Raw genomic sequence first — 18,102 nt, forward strand, 5'->3', positions numbered from 1 at the left:
AGAACAATTTGAAATCGTGGAATGAGGAGAAAGATATATGGTCAAATGTCAAAACTTACTTACGTCCCATTCCTTGTCTCATCAAATACCACCAAAAATGATGAAAAATGAACAGAAAAAAATGAACAGTTCAGAAGTTAGTCACACAAGATGGCTGCCCGACAATTTCTCCTCACCCTAGATTTGGAATCAATGCCATTCATAAAAAAATCGCTCTAATGCCCTATCCAGTTCTTTTTAGGTTCATGTTAGATAATGAGGTAGAATTTTTTTTATTTTATGGATGGCGATTCGTAATAATTTTTGAAAGGTATTGAATTTGCCAAGGTTTTTTTGTTTTTCTTTATATTATTATTCTGTTTCCGTCCTTCTCATTTAAATCTTGTTAATAAAAAAGTAATTTCTTAGTTCTTAGGGCCGGAATTTGAGTTGCGAAATCGAGTAGAAAAACATTTTCCTCCATTAAACTTAGGGCTGATATTTCAATAATTTTTAATATCTGTTGAGTCTGTCGAGTCGTCAAGTTGATCTATGATAGAAAAACTGACATTCTAATGCTACTGATAACAATCCTGATATAGTGAAAATGTACTGAAATACTGGACCTTTAGTTTTAGGTCTTGACTATGTCGTGACCGAAAATGGGGCCCACTAGGGAGTTTCTAAATTTTAGGGCATTTTTCCCATTTTTGATGCATTGTTTGCTAGGTGTTTCTATTTCATCAATCTGGCAACGCTGAACAATCTGTCTGATCTGTCATCTTTTTTGGCGGGTCGGTGTAAACTTGACGTTATGTCACTTTGTTATTGTCACCTTTATTAATTATCAAGATTTTCAGTTAGTTGTGTTATTTATTTTTCTGAAACGTGAATTTGTAACTCATTATATAAAATGCCGAAACGCCCGAACCCGTTTATCGACGATTTCCAACCCCAGCTAAAGATTCATGTTGGACCCAAAGAATATCGTAACACGGAAGATAAAATGAAATCTATTTACGGTAATATAATATATTTCAAAATAATCAGCCAGTCCATATTTTCAAACTGAACAAAATAATAAAAGAACAAAAGAACAAAAGAACAAAATAATAATTTCACAGAAATATAACCCTGAAAGGTAAGTAATTCTCTTTCATGCCACGGCGCTCCACGCTCAAGAGTGGTAGATATTCTCAGCAGGACTACCATTCCGAATTGAAACATTGCTTTACCGAAATATTTGGGGCTGCCATAGTTGATGGCTTCCGTGTTCGACTAAGGCTCTCGACTAGCGTAGCACATAGAGGTCGGGTTCAAAAACCTGCGTGGGCTAAATTTTATTTCATTAATTTGTATTATTTCACAAATTAATCATTTGAAATCATATAAGGTTGAGGATTTTTGCGGCACATTCCAGAGTGGAAGATACTTTCAGTATGTAAGACCACCATTCAGAATTGAAAAATTGTTTGAAATGGCTTAAGCTGATATGAATAGCCAAGTAATTCCCGACCTTCCTTTTCCCGTCTCCTTCCCCTTCCCACTACTTTACCCTCACAACACACCCAATTGGGGATGCCATAGTCTCACTGGCTCCAGACAGTTGGGAACAGTTGGGACTCTTGTGCGGTATTCACATAAAAAAAGTTCCACTGCCTTTTGCCAATTGGAAGCCATTGATACTATTGTGCAAAAATATATGAATAATGTTAAACGATATTTCTTTTTCAGAAAAGACAATTGGAATTTTGTTTGAAGGGGCAAATCAAAAAAACAATAATAATGGTGTTATTGATATAAGTGAAACGTTACCGAATGCAAAGGAACCCGAGACTTCTCTTCAAAACAAAACCATGAAACAAATGTTTTTTGGGAAGAATGGAGTTTTGCAAACCAACGGCGGACAAATTCAGGTACAAAAATATTACTATCGTATCAACAGCTGACCATGTATTTATTTATTTATTTTATTTATAGAATACATGATAATACAATAATACATTTTCTTACATGTGATACATTAAATCACCACACTAGGCGACTGCCTGTCTCGTGGCGACCAATGGTATATAGTTAGTATGTGAGGTCTAGTGTTAACATATGAATTAAATATTTATACATGTTTAAAGTATGAAAGATTATATTAGAATGAATTATAATGAAAATAGAAAATATAAAAATGTTAAAGTAGAAAGCAGAAGACAAAAAAAAAAGAAAAATAAAAGAATAAAGAAGAAAAAAAAATAAAAGAAAAAAAAAAAAAAAATTTAGAAGTCTAAGACATGCTATTATGCAGGAAAAGATCAAATACATAACTCTCTTTTCTGGTTGTGTAAGTGTACATGCATGTATGAGCGCGTAAATACGCGTGTATCTACGCATATCGTCACCTTAAAGCAATAGTGGGATATCTTGAAAAATGCTGTTCTGAGATAATAGGACTTTTAGGTTTGCGTGAGCTCTAGCAGCATCAAATTAACTAATCTTGCAGATTAATGATCTAGTATAAGAGAGGTAAATTATATAACATCAACACAAAATTGTAATAATAGAAAAATAATTAATTTTTTCATACTAATTTTGACAAAGTATACGTAAATCTGGAAATATCTCACTGTTGCGTGGAGTGTTTGGTAATCATCTCAAATTATCTCAGTGTAGCATAGTAATAATATTACGAGTTTAGATGGATAAATGAATTAATAATTGTTCCTCGGGAGATTTTTTCAATGTGTACGACTGTTTCAGGCTAGTAATTGCTTTAAATAATTAATATTTGTTTAAAATAATTAATAATTCTTATTTCTGCATGTTTTTCCATGATGTTTATAATCATAAATACATTTTCAACAGTACACACCCACCTACTCCTATAGTTTGTCAATACGACAGTTGACGATAGTAAGGTGGAATAAAAATGAAAAAAATATATATTTGTGCTTATAAATTTATTTATGAGAAGCGTTATATAATGTATGTAACAAAAATAACAGAAAAACCTTAAGGATAAAAGTATGTAACAAAATTAACAGAAAACCAAGAATAAAAAGTAGGTATGTATCAAAAATAACAGAAAACCTTTAGAATAAAGGTATGTAATTTTTTTTACAGAAAACTTTAAGAACAAAAAATAAAACGAATATGTGTTGATTCCCTGGAAACCTACAATGAACCTTCATCGTTATTTTCTTCTTGTACATCGCAGTCTGTATTAGCAGTATTAATTAATTCAAAACAAATTATGAGGTTTTTTTGGTATAACACCACTTTGGCAAACAAATAAGAAATCACGATTTTTATTCGGTGGAATTGTAGGTGGAACTGTATAAGCTGGTCCTAGAATTATACTATTCTCATTCCGAACATTCTTTAGTCGCTCTCTCACATTAATGCTCTGATTAAATGGATCCTCGGTGTAGGTGCTTTTGTATTTGATAACTAACGATTCGTCTTTAGTGATCTGTTAAATCTTAACTTTATTCCAAATACATTTATTTTTGTCCATGTTTATTGAGAAATTTTTTCCAGTATTCTCACATACCTTCTTCCAGTCAATGAAGTCCGTTGTTTCCATTTCTGTTAACTTATAACGAGGTTCATTCTTCTTGGAACACTTTATGATCATCGCTAACTCCGTTGGAATAAATATTAGGCCTTGTTTTAAAATCCTGACCTTTTCTCTGTCGATGCAATAATGAATGGAGTCTCCTTTGTTCTCTGAGTGCCCAACAATTAGGTATATATGGGTAATGATTTGAATATCAAGTGTTCATAGTGCATGCATGTACATAGAAAATAAATAAAATTGTTTTTATTCTGTGCCACACAGTTATCAGAATAAAAGATCACTTCCCGTTTTCCTTGGCAAAGGTCTTTTAAAAATGTGTACACGCAGGTAGATATTTCAATTGCGCATCTTTTAGCTACACCCTCATGCCGCATGTAACAATGGCCCTGTCGTGTTTGGTATTGTAAATACAGAAGTTATAACGTTTAACTTGCTCTTATAAAAAAATAGATATATTGCCATTTGGCAACGGCATAACAGCTTGAAAGTCATAAATGGCAACTACAGTATCATCAGTGGTCTTGGTAATGTTTTTATCTTTTTCTTGTCGAGATAGCTTTACATTCTGAATGTGTTCAGAATATTATTATTTTTTCTAATATCTCATTTGCAGTACTACAGATGTATTATACACAAAATCCACAAAGGTTCTTTTTTGGTTAAAAAAAATATATATTGAATTTGGTATTGAATTGTATGTAGAGTGTGTAACATAGAGATTACCTACCGAGACACACTTCTATTTGTACAAATTGTACATCTTTTGGATATTTGGAGATCCGAGATGATCCTGCACGATAATAGTGCGATTCCACTCTACTAAAGCTGTTGATGTGATTCATAACACCATCAACTAAATCATCCTTTTGCAGGAAGCTGTCTGTTTTCTTTTTTAATGCAGTGCTTATGGTATTATTGCTTATATCTAAGGTTGCCATAAAAAAATCTTACACATACGTATGTTATGTCCATCTCTCTCAAAATAATAACCACTATTAGCTAGCATTCATGGAATCATAAATATTAAAATATTTTAATCGATCAACTTCCAAAACAGATTCAGAACATTTGTATTTACAATTAGTACACAGTACAGGCTTAATTTGTTTTGCTCTGCGTATTTTTCCTGACTTTGCTACATACTCCTGACCAGTATTCACCTTCAGTTTATTTATGTTTCTCTTCCAAGATCACCCAACTTGTTGAAAACTATAGAGCTACAGTGAGACAATAAATTTATTTCAGTATTTTAAACGACCTTTTGAAAGCAACAGTGGGACAACATCAATATCTCAGTGTTGCTCTGAGTGACCGAACATTTCAATACTGAGATTTTACTTGTAACACTGGCAATTTTTTTTTTACAAAATATCCCAGTAATGCATCATGTAGAGCTCAAAATTTTACATCGAACTGCATACTTATCTCAAAAGTGTATTTTTCGAAGATATCCCACTATTGCTTTAACCACTCGAACGATCGCGCGTCAAAAAACTTTTTTCTCCGATTGCTCGCGGTTTTTTGGCGACGAATTTGAATATTTTCCGCCAACATTAAAAAAATCAAACCTCCGAATTTTAATACGGAGACATAAAACTGATTGTAGTGCTATACAGCCAATGAATTCACCTATATTTTTATAATTATTCTATATTTTTAGAATTGATAGATAAATTATTAAAAAATCTTAAACTTTATGAATGCGCGAAATTAGCGTTTTTGTGATTTGAAATTGCCGCCAGTGGCAGTTTTAAATATCTTTATAGAATATTTTCTACGTTTTTATGTTCTCTATGGCCTGTTTGATAACCACAGATGCAAGAATATAATGGGAAAATAATTTTTTGTACGTTATGCTCTCTTCAAAAGTTTGGTTAGAAAATAATTTTTTAAAATTTGAGTGCGTGACGTGTCAAAATTGAAATCACTGTATTATACTATATAATAAATTTACCACAAAAACTGGTATTACGTTAGGAAGATACATTAACTGTCTACAATTATTAATAAGCATAGTCGCCGTGTTGGCTTTATTTTATTCATTTGATGAATTATACAGAGAGCCTATTTCACGATGTCAAAATCATGGTGCTACTTTTTAAATAATTGTAAATTAGAACTGGAGATTTGTAACCATGTTTTTATATAACGTGCAAAACGAGGAAATAAGGCTTAAAATGAGATATACATCATAGATATAAACATTGCCAATATTTCAGGGGGATACTTTGAAAGTTGATGAAATTCACCAATATTTGACGAAAAATCACTACTGACAGCTACCTTAAGGTCAATCTACATAGGGTATATCGGAATATGTAAAATGATGATAAATTTGTATATATATATCAAACCTTTGTATGACCGTAGAATGGCAAATAAAATCATAGTGATAATTTTATATCTAAACGCAAAGGTATCGAAAAAAAATGGATGAGGGGAAAATAATTGATGGAACCAATAATTGATTTATTTATTAAGCCCTAATATCCTTTTAAATCAATATTACAGTTGTATGGTTACAATGAAAGAGCAGTATTTTGATTTAAACATTGTTTACACACTTTGTCATAATAAAAATGTATTCAGTTTATTGGTTTATTCATAATTTAAGAAAATCAATACATAATAATATCATTGTGCCTCGCTATAGAGTGAGATTCTGAGTATCGCTCTGGTGAGGGACCACCATTCAGAATTGAACATTGCTTGAATTGGCTTAGTTATGTTTAGTGACTAGATCTGGAAAAGACTAATACCTTGATACATTAAAATTGCCAAGAATACATACATTTCCTCTTTATTCGTGGGAGCCCATTTATTGGTACGCGCATGACGCTTAAATTGTTTTTTCGCAATCCATTGATCTGCATACCTGTTGGTCTCTCTCGCGATCAGTTCAACGAAATCTGCATCAAAGATTTTAAGAAAGGCATCCACAGGTTTGCCCATTTCGTCGGTATTGAAAGTTGGTCCCGGCGTGCCTGTGAAAGTCTCCCTTATCCCAGTAAAACGTAAGATATCATTAGACCAATCGAAAGAGTAACCTTCAGGCGGCAGAATCAAACGCATTGCCTCACTATCTACCTGGTCTTGTCTACTAAAGTCTATGGCCATAGCGGAGTTAGGTGAAACGTTGATAATATTATGATAAGGTATTGGTGGCATGTATCCTCATCGCTCTCTTCGTGGTCGACGTCACTCGCTTCGTCATCCTCGTCGCTCGATCTGTCCATTTCTGAAACAACAGAAAACCCAAATTAATTTAATGTGTCTATATTACGATAACCCACTGCCTCTGGTACGGCTTATGACTCGCAATACGATGGTCGCGGGATCAAATCAAATAAATTATATTTGAATAATTAGTGTTATTTTCACACAAAATTCATTTAAAATAATATATATTATATTTGCGGCACGTTCCAGAGTGGAAGATACCCATAGTATCGCCCTGGTGTAAGACCCCATTCAGAATTGAAACGTTGCTTGAAATGGCTTTTGACGGCCGGCATAGTCCAGTGGTAACGCATTGGACTGCCATTCCGAAGGTCGCCGGTTCGAACCCGGCGTGCGCAAATAAATTTTATTTGATTGATTTGTGTTATTTCACAATTAATTAATTAAAATAATAATTAAAATAATATATAGTATATTTGCGGCACGTTCCAGAGTGGAAGATACTACCAGTATCGCCCTGGTGTAAGACCACCATTCAGAATTGAAACGTTGCTCCAAATGGCTTTAGCCGTGTTTAGTGACTAGATCTGAATAGCCAGGTACTTCCCCATCTTCCTCTTTCCCTTCCCCACTTACCTTCAGCCTCACAACATCCCCCAATTGGGGATGCCATAGTCTCACTGGCTCCAGCGGAGGCTCTTGTGAGGTATTCATATAAAAAAAAATATAAAAAGTTAATCAAATACTTGAGGCGGGCAATGTCAGGAGTCAGAATAGCACAGTCAGGTAGGTATGGAATGAAGAAAAGAGTGTGTGTGCCAAGATCGAGTTGCATGGTGGTTCATCCTCTCTGCCTACCGAAATGGCGTGAAGGTAAGTTAGTTAGTTTTATAACTCACGGTTTCCAAGTACAGACTCTTCTAGTACAGCTGCCTCGTCCACGTTACTTTTTCTGCCCATGTCTGACTCTGAAATAAAAGAAAACACAAATTTACAGTAGAATTTGGATATAATGACTTTGCATTTAACGGTCTACTGTTTTAAGTGACGATAATGTAAACTCTAGTAAGGTTTCATAGCTTTTAGTAGGAAAACGTATCCGTTTAAAGTGACCAACTACGTAAAGCGACCTATTTTAATGATAATTTGTCCGGTTACAAAACCCACCTACCAATACAGCCTCGCAACACAATGAGTCCCGTGAAGCGAAAGTGTTTTTTCAATTTAAGAAAAAAATGCTGTATTACACCGTTTAGAAGCCGGTGAATCAAATGTAATCCTCGCAAAGAAGTTCGGCATGTCTTATTTCTCACTCTGCAATACCCGTTACAGAAAAAAGATGTGTAATGATGCATCCACGACATAACAACAATACATTTTGTATGTTTGTTATGTGGAATTTTTAAGTACTATGCTTATTTCCTGCCAATATACCAACAGTGAAACTGTGCTAGGGATATCAATATAAAATATAGATAATTGATTTTATATTGAGCCCCTGGTATGACATTTCAAAAAATAAACTCACCGTTCCCAAACGCCGACAATTCTTCGTAGAATGGTACGTCCACCCACAGCTCGCTGTGATAGCCGGCTTCCGGAGAGAAGAGTTCCCCACTCCGCGATGTCCCAGGTAACGGCTCGGGAGATGCTGCACGGATAGGCATAATTGGTGCATTGGGAGCCGTTGATTGGGTCTGTGCGGGAGTGGACATCCACGGTGGTGGTACGGGTCGTGGCAACGGTGAAGGCGTCCCTTGTGAAAAGGGACACGTTGTTCTCTCCGGAGATGGAATTCTGAAAACATTTACATAAATCATAGAAAATTGTTCTCATTCACGTGTGAAACAGTAAGTACAGTATGTAAATAAACAATAAAATAAGAACTCTGTAAAATATGCACTGAATGTGCCAAATGCACAGAGCGCTGAACTTACCAACTCTCACTGTAAGAGTGGAACGCTGTCAGGAAAAAACAATAATATTGTACCAAGCATCTAAATACGATTACTTACTTTTGTTTAGTTTTTCTTGGAGGTGCGGTAGGGAGCAAAATGCGCGCCGCCTGCTTCTTGAATTTTCGGCTTTCCAGCTCTAGCCGGATGGAAGCAGGCAGGGCCCTAACAGCCTTTAGGGCCTTGACGCGATCCTCTCGCACCAGTAGCAAAGCAGGGTCGCTGTTTAAATAAATACAAATATATGATGAGTTCAACGGCCACAGCAAAGTACTTTCATAAAAAAACATTAAAAAATACTAACACTCCAGACGAGGCTGCAATTGCAGCTCTGCGTTGACGTCCACGTGCAGGTAGTCCGGCACCAGCTCGTACCCCACGTCTCCCTTTTCCTCTGCCTCCTCTTGCAGTCAGCACCGCTCTATAAATTTTAAATTGAAAACACTTAATGTAAGTACTTAAATGTTTAAATTTTGTTAAATATTGCACTAATATAAAATTTGAAAATAATTATTGGGTTGTGGAGTGATCCCTTTCCCTGGACGACAGCTGTTTCTGCACAAATTTGGTAAAAGTAAACAAATTAATTAATTATACAACTAAATTACTAAATTTTTATTGTGTGACGAAGGCTTTACACCATTTTACATGTGAAAAAGAGTCAACTTTTTGACATATGACTTAAAATAATTGGTTAGCAAATATCTGTATTAATAATGAACCAATTCAAATAAAACTTATATATATCTCTTTGTTTTGAATCACTGTGATGGAATATCTATATTTCAAATGCGCGAGTGCAGTATTTAAGACATTATTGTAAATCAAAAACAGATGACGTCTTCAGTTGACGTAATCTTACACAAAAACTTCAACCAAAACAATATAATACAAACAAACGAATTAAAAACGCATTTCAAAGATAGATAAGTCAATCATGATTACACAGATATATAATTATGCGTTAAAAACCCAATAAATTAATTACTTACGGCATTTTAGGAAGAGTCCAAAATTTCGTGAATGTTGAAAATTTATAATTTTGTTTTTGACAGGACGCCATAAAAAAACCGCGAAAACTCGTTAAATAACACTTCAAAGACAACGGATAAGTTCATAGACAAAGAGAATATATTATCAGCTATTCGATAAAACAAGTAGCTGGCCATGGAAACGTTTTAAATAATTACAATAAATATTTTACGAATGGTAGAAAAATCGGTCCATTTTTGGACCGATATCAATCGCAGAAAAATAAAAGTGGTCGATTTTTCGACCGAAATCGTTCCAGTGGTTATGGTGACGATATATCCACACACACTTATTCATATTTATAGATGCATACATATTCATACAAAGATATGCAAATATATATGTATACATACATACATACACATATATATATGTATGCATACATACATACACACATATACACATGCCTACTTGTACATAGTTGTTTATTCACTATCTGAGAATGAGAAACAAGTGATTAACACTGTCACAATCATTAATCAAAAAGTCATCAAGCGCCTTTTTGAAAGTGAGATATTTGGTTATTGACTTTATTTCAATTGATAAATTGTTAAATATTTTAGAGGCAAGAAAGTTAAACTTTTATTATAAATCGCAAGTGCACCAAATATTATAATTTGGCAGCCATTAGGGCTATCCCCTAATGGACGGAGCCCTACATTTGTAGTGTTAAGAAATTGTGACTGCACACGATATGAAGCGCTGCAATTGCAGTGTCGACCGAATACATTAATTTTGCCTTTGGATATTACTTCTATTGGGCTAGTTAAAGACAAAAATAAAAATGTAATTTTATCAAGCATGGTATTGTCCAGGGCCGGCTCTTTGCGGCTGCAGTTGGAGCAGTCCGCTCCGGGCACCAAATTGCCAAAGTGCTTTTATTTTATTTTATTTATTTTATTTTATTTATTTGGGAAAATCAACAGATTATTTACATATATAAGAATAAACTAAATAATAAAGATAAAATCCAATAACAGATTTTCACTTAAAATTATAATAATAATAAAAAATATTAAAACAAGAAACTAGGGGTTCTGTACCCGTGGCCTGAGAAATTTACAAAAAATACAAAATTGTAAATAATAAATAAAAAATAATAACAGATCTAGGAACACAAATAATATACTAATAACCAGCTAAATTTCAAAAATTTAAATTTAACTGATATACTAATAACCAACTAAAATTCAAAACAAAATGTATTGTAAAATTTCAACACAGCAGCAATCAATAACACTACACAATAGCAATAATAACAATATAATAAATGTATACCTACAACTAAATTGAACACATGAGTATAAATTGGAAGGTAAGTAACTGGAAAGGATTCAAAGCAATAACATGATAACTTCAAGTAGAATATTTAAAATTATTTAATGTTAGTTATTACATATCTTTTAAAGGTTCCTAAATTACTTGAGAATATGTCCATATCATTAAAATTCTTATTAAATATACTACAGGCTCTGAATATAAACGCATTTTGTCTTATATTAGTAGAACATTTATGGAGATGAAAAAGTGATTTTTCTCTAGTTCTAACGCTCGGAACTCTAAAATTAATTTCAGACAGAAGGGGAGAACAATCAATAAAGCCATTGATAATTTTATGGAGATATATTATATCTGCGGAGTCTCTTCTAGTTTTTAATGGCTTAAGTCCATAAAGGTCCATCGAGCTGTTTACGTCAAGGTTTGAATTTAGTTTGAAATTTAAATGATGGACAAATTTTCTTTGGATGGCTTCAATGCGATTTATGTAAATATTATATTGAGGATTCCATATGGGAGAAGCGAATTCAAGATGACTGCGAACATAAGAAAAATACAATATTTTAAGTGTTATGATATTATTAAATTCTTTTCCAATACGGAATAAGAATCCTAGCATTCTAAGGGCTTTCTTAACAATCATATCAATATGAGCCTCAAATGTAAGTTTACTGTCAAGTATAACACCTAGATCACGAATTTGTGTAACTTTTTTGAGTAGTTGGCCAGCTATATGATAATTATGGTCAAACTTAATTTTATTTCTAGTGAAGGTAATTACATAACATTTAGAAGTGTTCATGTTGAGACGATTGCGGATACAATAATCATTAAGCCTATACAGATCTTCTTGTAGTTTAAAGCAGTCAATTATAGAATTAATAGGCAGGAATATTTTCATATCATCAGCGAAAAGTAGAACATTTGCATAATTAAAGCATTTTATAATGTCGTTGATGAAAATTGTAAACAGTAACGGTCCCAGGTGAGATCTTTGGGGCACACCTGAGGGTATATTTACAATCTCAGAGATGAAGCCATTTATTGTTACTCCCTGAGTGCGCCCATTAAGATAGGAGACTAACCATCTATATAAATCCCCATGAATTCCCAAAGCTAGTAATTTGGACAAAAGAAGACTGTGGTCAATTTTATCAAACGCTTTTGAGAAGTCTGTATAGATTACGTCAACTTGGATTTGATCATCCATTGATTTAGTAATATTTTCAATGAAAATGGCAAGATTAGATACAACCGATCTTTTTTTCATAAAGCCATGTTGGTTCACGAGTATTACAGACTCGATGCAGTTATATAGTTGTTCATGAACAATTTTTTCAAAAATTTTACTAAAGATTGGTAATTTAGATATCGGTCGATAGTTCTGGACATCATTTTTAGCCCCAGACTTAAAAACAGGTGTGATGAGAGCACTCTTCCAACGATCAGGAAAGATACCTTCTTTCAATGAGGATTGAAAGAGCAATAATAGGGGCTTCGAGATTACCTTGCTACACATTTTGATAAAGAAAGCCGGAATTTTATCACTACCCGCACCCAGTGAGCTAGAAATAGTATCGATTATTTTTTCTATTTTTTGTTTTGAAACTGATACCGAGGAGATATTAACTTGATTGTCAAAATGATAGTTGGTAGAGTGTACATCGGAAATAGTGTTGTAATTAAAGGTGGAGACGAAATGCTGTGAGAACAGGTTACATATTGCGAAAGGATTTTCAGCAGTCACTTCGCCCAGTTTCATAACATGAGGCAAACCAGAATTATTTCTTTTTCCTTTCATAAGACCAAAAGTTTTTAGGGTCACGAGATATATTAAGTTCAGCGTTTGTTATAAATTGTTTAAGACATTCTCTAGACAATTTCTTTTGCCTTGATCTAAGGATACAGAATTCATGGTAGTCTAAAGGATTGGACCACCTTTTCCACATTTTAAACACTTTATATTTTTCCTTAGTCAGTTTTATTAGGGCTGGACTAAACCAATAGGGATAAGAATTATTAATATGAACTTCCTTTGACGGGACGTTTAATCGAATGATTTCATATAAAATTGTATAAAAGCGGTCAATAGCAGTATTGGTTGATAGGTTTAAAAATTCTGCATCCCAATCAATACTACTAAGGACGTTATTTATTGTTTCATAGTTAGCTTTCCTAAAAAGATTGATTGTTCGTTTGTTGTCCACCATAGGAGTTTCCAGAGATATGTTAATGTCAACAAGAATGCTTTTATGATTTTTACATTCAGGGATGAGATACTGGTCAGTATTTGATACAATTACAGGGATCGAGCTAAAAACAAGGTCTAGGTATGTATGATTATTATTTGGAAAGGTGCAGTACTGTGATAGATCAGTAAATGAAAGGGTGTCAGATAGTTTGGAAATAATTTCAGATTTCGAGCCATTCGTAATTTGCATACTATTACCATTACTTAAAGACCAGTTAATTTGAGGTAAGTTGAAATCACCTGATATGACAAAATGATCATCGTGATGTAGTCCTCGAAGTTCACATAATTTATCCATGAATTCATTTATATTTTGTGAGTGATTGACTCCTGGAGGTATGTAAACACAGCATAAATGAATTTTTATGAAATTATTAATCGTAACAGTCACCCAGATGTCTTCAGCATTCGTGTTAAAATCCTTACGTTCATGAGCTATGAGGTGCTTCTTCAACGCAATCATTACTCCACCTCCTCTTTTTTGCTCATTGTGATCGCGCCTAAATACCAGGTAACGGTTGTCAAATAGCTCTTCACTAGCAATACTGTCTACAAGCCAAGTTTCAGTTATCATAATAATATCATAGTTGTTATTGGTAACATTAAAATAAAATCTATCAGTCTTAGAACGCAGTCCAGTCACATTTTGATAATATACATTCAACATTTTAGTACATTTAGTTGATAAAATATATAAAATATAATATTGATAAAATAGTTGTAAGCATGTTCTAGTAAATTATAAATATTAGAGTGGTGTTGTAGTAACGCAAGCAGAGTAATTGTAGGATAAATTGGATTAAAGTTGGTAGTATTAAAAGAGTTAGTTGTTAATATTATACAAATAAAGAAAAACCAGTACAAAGGATGATATTTTAAAGTAGGAAAAAAGATAAGGTAGATAGGAAAAATAAATTGATAATAGCTTATAGTCACACGAGACGATGCTAAATCTAAGAAGATTATCAGCAAAAAACCTGAGTCACGTCAGATTCCAATGTCACCTGAATAATGGGACTAGTTTCATTTTTGCGTATAAATATTTTTCCGTATTTGATCCATCTGAATTTAAAGTTTTTATCCTTGCTTAAGTCTCTCACTGTCTTGAAGAGCGCACGGGTTGCAGCAGTCAGATGCTCGTTGACATAAATTTTGGAGTCCCCGGGAAGCTTCAAATCACTTGAGTTGAGACTGCCTTTCTTCCTTATAGCAGCAAGAAAGTTATCTCTACTGCGGCTGGCTGTGAACTTTACTACAATTGGACGAGTAAATTTAGGATTTTCTCTGGGTAATTCCTTGACCCTTGTACGAGAGATTCCATCAATATCATTTGGGAGAACATCAACACCTGCCTTGACTCCTAGCAATTTTATGATATCTATTAAATTTTCATTTCTTTTTTCCGGTATGCCAATAATTTCCACGTTATTTTTTAATGAGGTTTGCTCAAGACGGTTTAATTTGGACAATACCAGATTATAATTAGTTTGAAGTTCATTGTTTTTGACTTCGAGGTTATTAATTTTGGAGTGACACTCTCTTAGCGCATCATTCATTGTTTTTAATTGCATAAACACTTTATTAATTTCTTCTTTAATTTCGTCCTTAAACAAAATTAGTAAATTACCAAAGTCTGGCTCTGAACCAGCCTCAGCAGCGGGGCTCTCTACGGCAACATTACGTTTTGACTTAGTACCCGCTTTAGTAGGTAGAACAGACATTATGAATAGGTACTGAACTGTCAAGGTTATGAAACAATGAATTGTAGCACTCTGTAGAGTCAACGAAATCACACGATCACTTACGATGTACAATATACAAGTGAAATAATTAATTACGCAGCAACTTTTTGTGGAATTGATCACTTTTATAAGCCCAAATAAACATTAAATTAACAACGATTTTACAGTCGACCACTTGGTTCAAGAGTATTGTTAAAAGCTGAGGCGCTGATAATACCTAACATCTAATGGTCCTAACACATTGCCCTTGAGATTATTTTTCATAAAAATGGCAATACACAAATATAAATCATCCGAATATTATTGATTACAGTGATCACTTACCTAGTTGTCTACTGGTTTTGACAAGGGGCTCCAAAATTTTACACGCGCCAGGTGCTGTTTGGCGCAGGGCCGTCCCTGGTATTGCCTACATGTTGGCTTTAACAAAAATGTATTTTTATTTATTGAAGTTTCTTGCCGGCCCGTACGGGTTGATAGATTCCTCTATCTGAGCAAACAATTTCGGTATTTAGAGCACAGACGTCACGTGGAAATGTTGTCGTTGATATACCGGTATTTCAATAGAATTCACCAAACATTTGCCACATTGAGAATGAGTCGCTTCTACAACCATTCTTCCTAAAGTTTTATTAGCCCAAATGATGCTGATTTTGTTTTTCATACATTTTTTGAAGCATTAAGGTCAAAATCATTTAACGGGACATCCCACATCTTCGCCCTGCAATCTATCAAGTAATGCAAACCGGTAAAATAGTACAATTCAATTCATTTTAAAAACATTACAAAATTGTTAATTTTAATGCGTTTTTAAATTACATTTGGTAATAAGAATTCTTACATTAATATAAACAGTGCGTATATCAACTATACCAGTAATAATAGAGCTTGCCTTTTAAAGGCAGCTTCATTGATACTAAAAATGTTGATATCCGAATTGACTCTGTTCAACAGCAAGATTGCTCTCCCCATAGGCATGACCATTGGCAAGTTAATCCTGCAGACTGGGAAATAGAATAGTCTATGTTGTCGGTGACGGAGATAACCATTGGGAACATAGAAATGAATGCTCTCTATGATGACCGAGTTACATGTACGTGACAGTTATTATCAAAATTAGTCAAATCCAAAAAAAATCACATTTTTAACTAACATTTTTAATATTTTTATTAATATATGTAGTTTCTTTCAAAACTGGCGAAAAAATCCAAACCTATAGAAAAAATGCTTTAACCTCTCAGAAAAACACTTTTATTTACATTGTGTTCCTTTGCGAACTGTCAAATTCTGAAAATTTTTGTGTTATTCACGAGTTTTGTTAAAAGCTTCATAACTCACGTTTTGGGAAACGTAGCCTCATTCTAAAAAATGTTTTGGAAAGATTATGAAATTCACTATCGTATTGTTTTGTTATACGTAAATATTTGCATTTCTAAATATACATTTTCTGAAAACGTCAAAAATATGTAAAAATCGCTGACCATTATTTCAAAGCTGTGAAAAATGTACTTTTTTCTGAGTATCATAAAGAAATAACACTTTATATATTGAAGAAATATAATTAAAAACTATTAGTCACCTCAAAATATTAACCGTCCAAACTAAAATATTTTTAATAAATTATTTAGAAATGCAATAAATTATGAACGAACAAGATGACAGATCCAATCGACTTAGATAATGCACCTCTACATTCCATAGATATTCTTGAATACAGACGCGTAGCGTTATTCATTATCGATACTCTATTTTTTAAATCATGGCAATCCGTATACTAGTGATGGAAATAAATCGATTTTTGTAAAATCTCGCGCGTTTACGTGAAAAGACGTTCTAATGTCTTGACCGCTATTATCATATTTACGTCTTTTGACGTTCTAATGTTCTGAGTGGTTAAGGTTATATGACAGTATGAGAAACAATTAAGCCAATATCTCAAAAAGTAATTTTTTGGAGGAGACCATTTTTGATGCTTCTCGTCACAATACAGTACGAAATCAAGCATAACTCAAATACATAACTATTGTAGCCCTTTTTACTAAAATGTACCTTTTACAACCGCACTCGTAGCATATTTGCAGTGAGAAATTTTTTTAAAAAGTTGAGGGACATAGGAGATTAGTTTCATCTGATTTTGATAAATATTATTTAATATCTTTAAAATTTGTTACAGGATAGTTGTTTTTTATATGCAGATCAATTACTGAATAGTTTTTCTAAGATTATCTAAATTATAGAGTTTGTGATGTAAAAAAACAACTCAGATATTGCACAAAACTTTCATTCGGGGGAACTTTGCACCCCTTCGGAATGGAAGTGTCCATATAAAAAAATTGTGTTTTCGATTTCTGTAGATTTATCTTTTGTGACGTAACTTTTCAGCGTGTGGAGGCCCCCGTGCAGTGCCCCCTGTGCCGCCAGCAGCCGGCTGAGCCCTGGCTCTCGTGCGGCTACTGTGAGGGGCCCCAGTGCTGCGGGTGTGCCCTGCTCTGCACCTCCTGCAATTCCGGCACATGTGCCAACTGCAGCGTGGACAGGTGACAATACTATTCAAATTACATATGTTATGTTTTCTGATTTTGTACTTGATTATATAGTTTTTTTAATGGATTTTTCTTGATGTTTCAGGGGCTCTTCTGGAATATTCTGCCTGTCATGCTGCAGATAGTACTAGAACTTGAAGACATTATTATTAGACTTAGACAACACTTCTTTTGTAAATACATAGTCATTAAGCATAATGATGTTATAACTGCGCTTGCTTCCTTAGCAGATGACAGAATAATATTTCTAAGTCGTTATGAAGTACCATATTAAAAACAATGCATTAGCCTGATCACGGGTCTTAAAAGACTACAAGACAACCTTTAAGGTTCATATCTCGGCAACTGAAGAATTGTACGCATTGCGATGATCGGATTTTTTAAATGTACTGCGTCCACTTTTCTCGCATCAATCAGTTTTTCCAACACGACCACCATTTGCAAGCGGGGTGTATCCACTGATCGGCATCCCGAATGATGTCATCACGATTTTTTGCCCCTCATCATCATTGCCGACATCATTCGATGTGGAAAGTAAACGCACCCTTATGATTAACCGTACAAAGAATAC

The 18,102-nt window shown here is 33.8% G+C and overlaps 2 protein-coding genes across 2 annotated transcripts; one reads left to right on the forward strand and one right to left on the reverse strand.

Moving 5' to 3' along the window:
• The first annotated feature begins 774 nt into the window (after positions 1-774).
• LOC149422335 (apoptosis regulatory protein Siva-like) lies at positions 775-17,776 on the forward strand. The gene is made up of 4 exons (XM_089633732.1): positions 775-1,001; positions 1,714-1,895; positions 17,371-17,525; positions 17,617-17,776. The coding sequence occupies exons 1-4, from the start codon at positions 893-895 to the stop codon at positions 17,654-17,656; spliced, it is 486 nt and encodes a 161-aa protein (XP_089489858.1). The 5' UTR covers positions 775-892; the 3' UTR covers positions 17,657-17,776.
• Positions 6,343-9,727, reverse strand: LOC149422336 (uncharacterized). Its single transcript, XM_089633731.1, has 6 exons — positions 9,678-9,727; positions 8,990-9,106; positions 8,746-8,907; positions 8,259-8,527; positions 7,630-7,698; positions 6,343-6,788 (listed from the first exon to the last, which is right to left on the reverse strand). The coding sequence occupies exons 1-6, from the start codon at positions 9,680-9,682 to the stop codon at positions 6,658-6,660; spliced, it is 753 nt and encodes a 250-aa protein (XP_089489857.1). The 5' UTR covers positions 9,683-9,727; the 3' UTR covers positions 6,343-6,657.
• Positions 17,777-18,102: the final 326 nt, after the last annotated feature.

This window comes from Hesperophylax consimilis, chromosome 7, assembly GCF_061612785.1.
Source record: "Hesperophylax consimilis isolate HC1 chromosome 7, BYU_Hcon_1.0, whole genome shotgun sequence".
Taxonomy (NCBI): Eukaryota; Metazoa; Arthropoda; class Insecta; order Trichoptera; family Limnephilidae; genus Hesperophylax; species Hesperophylax consimilis.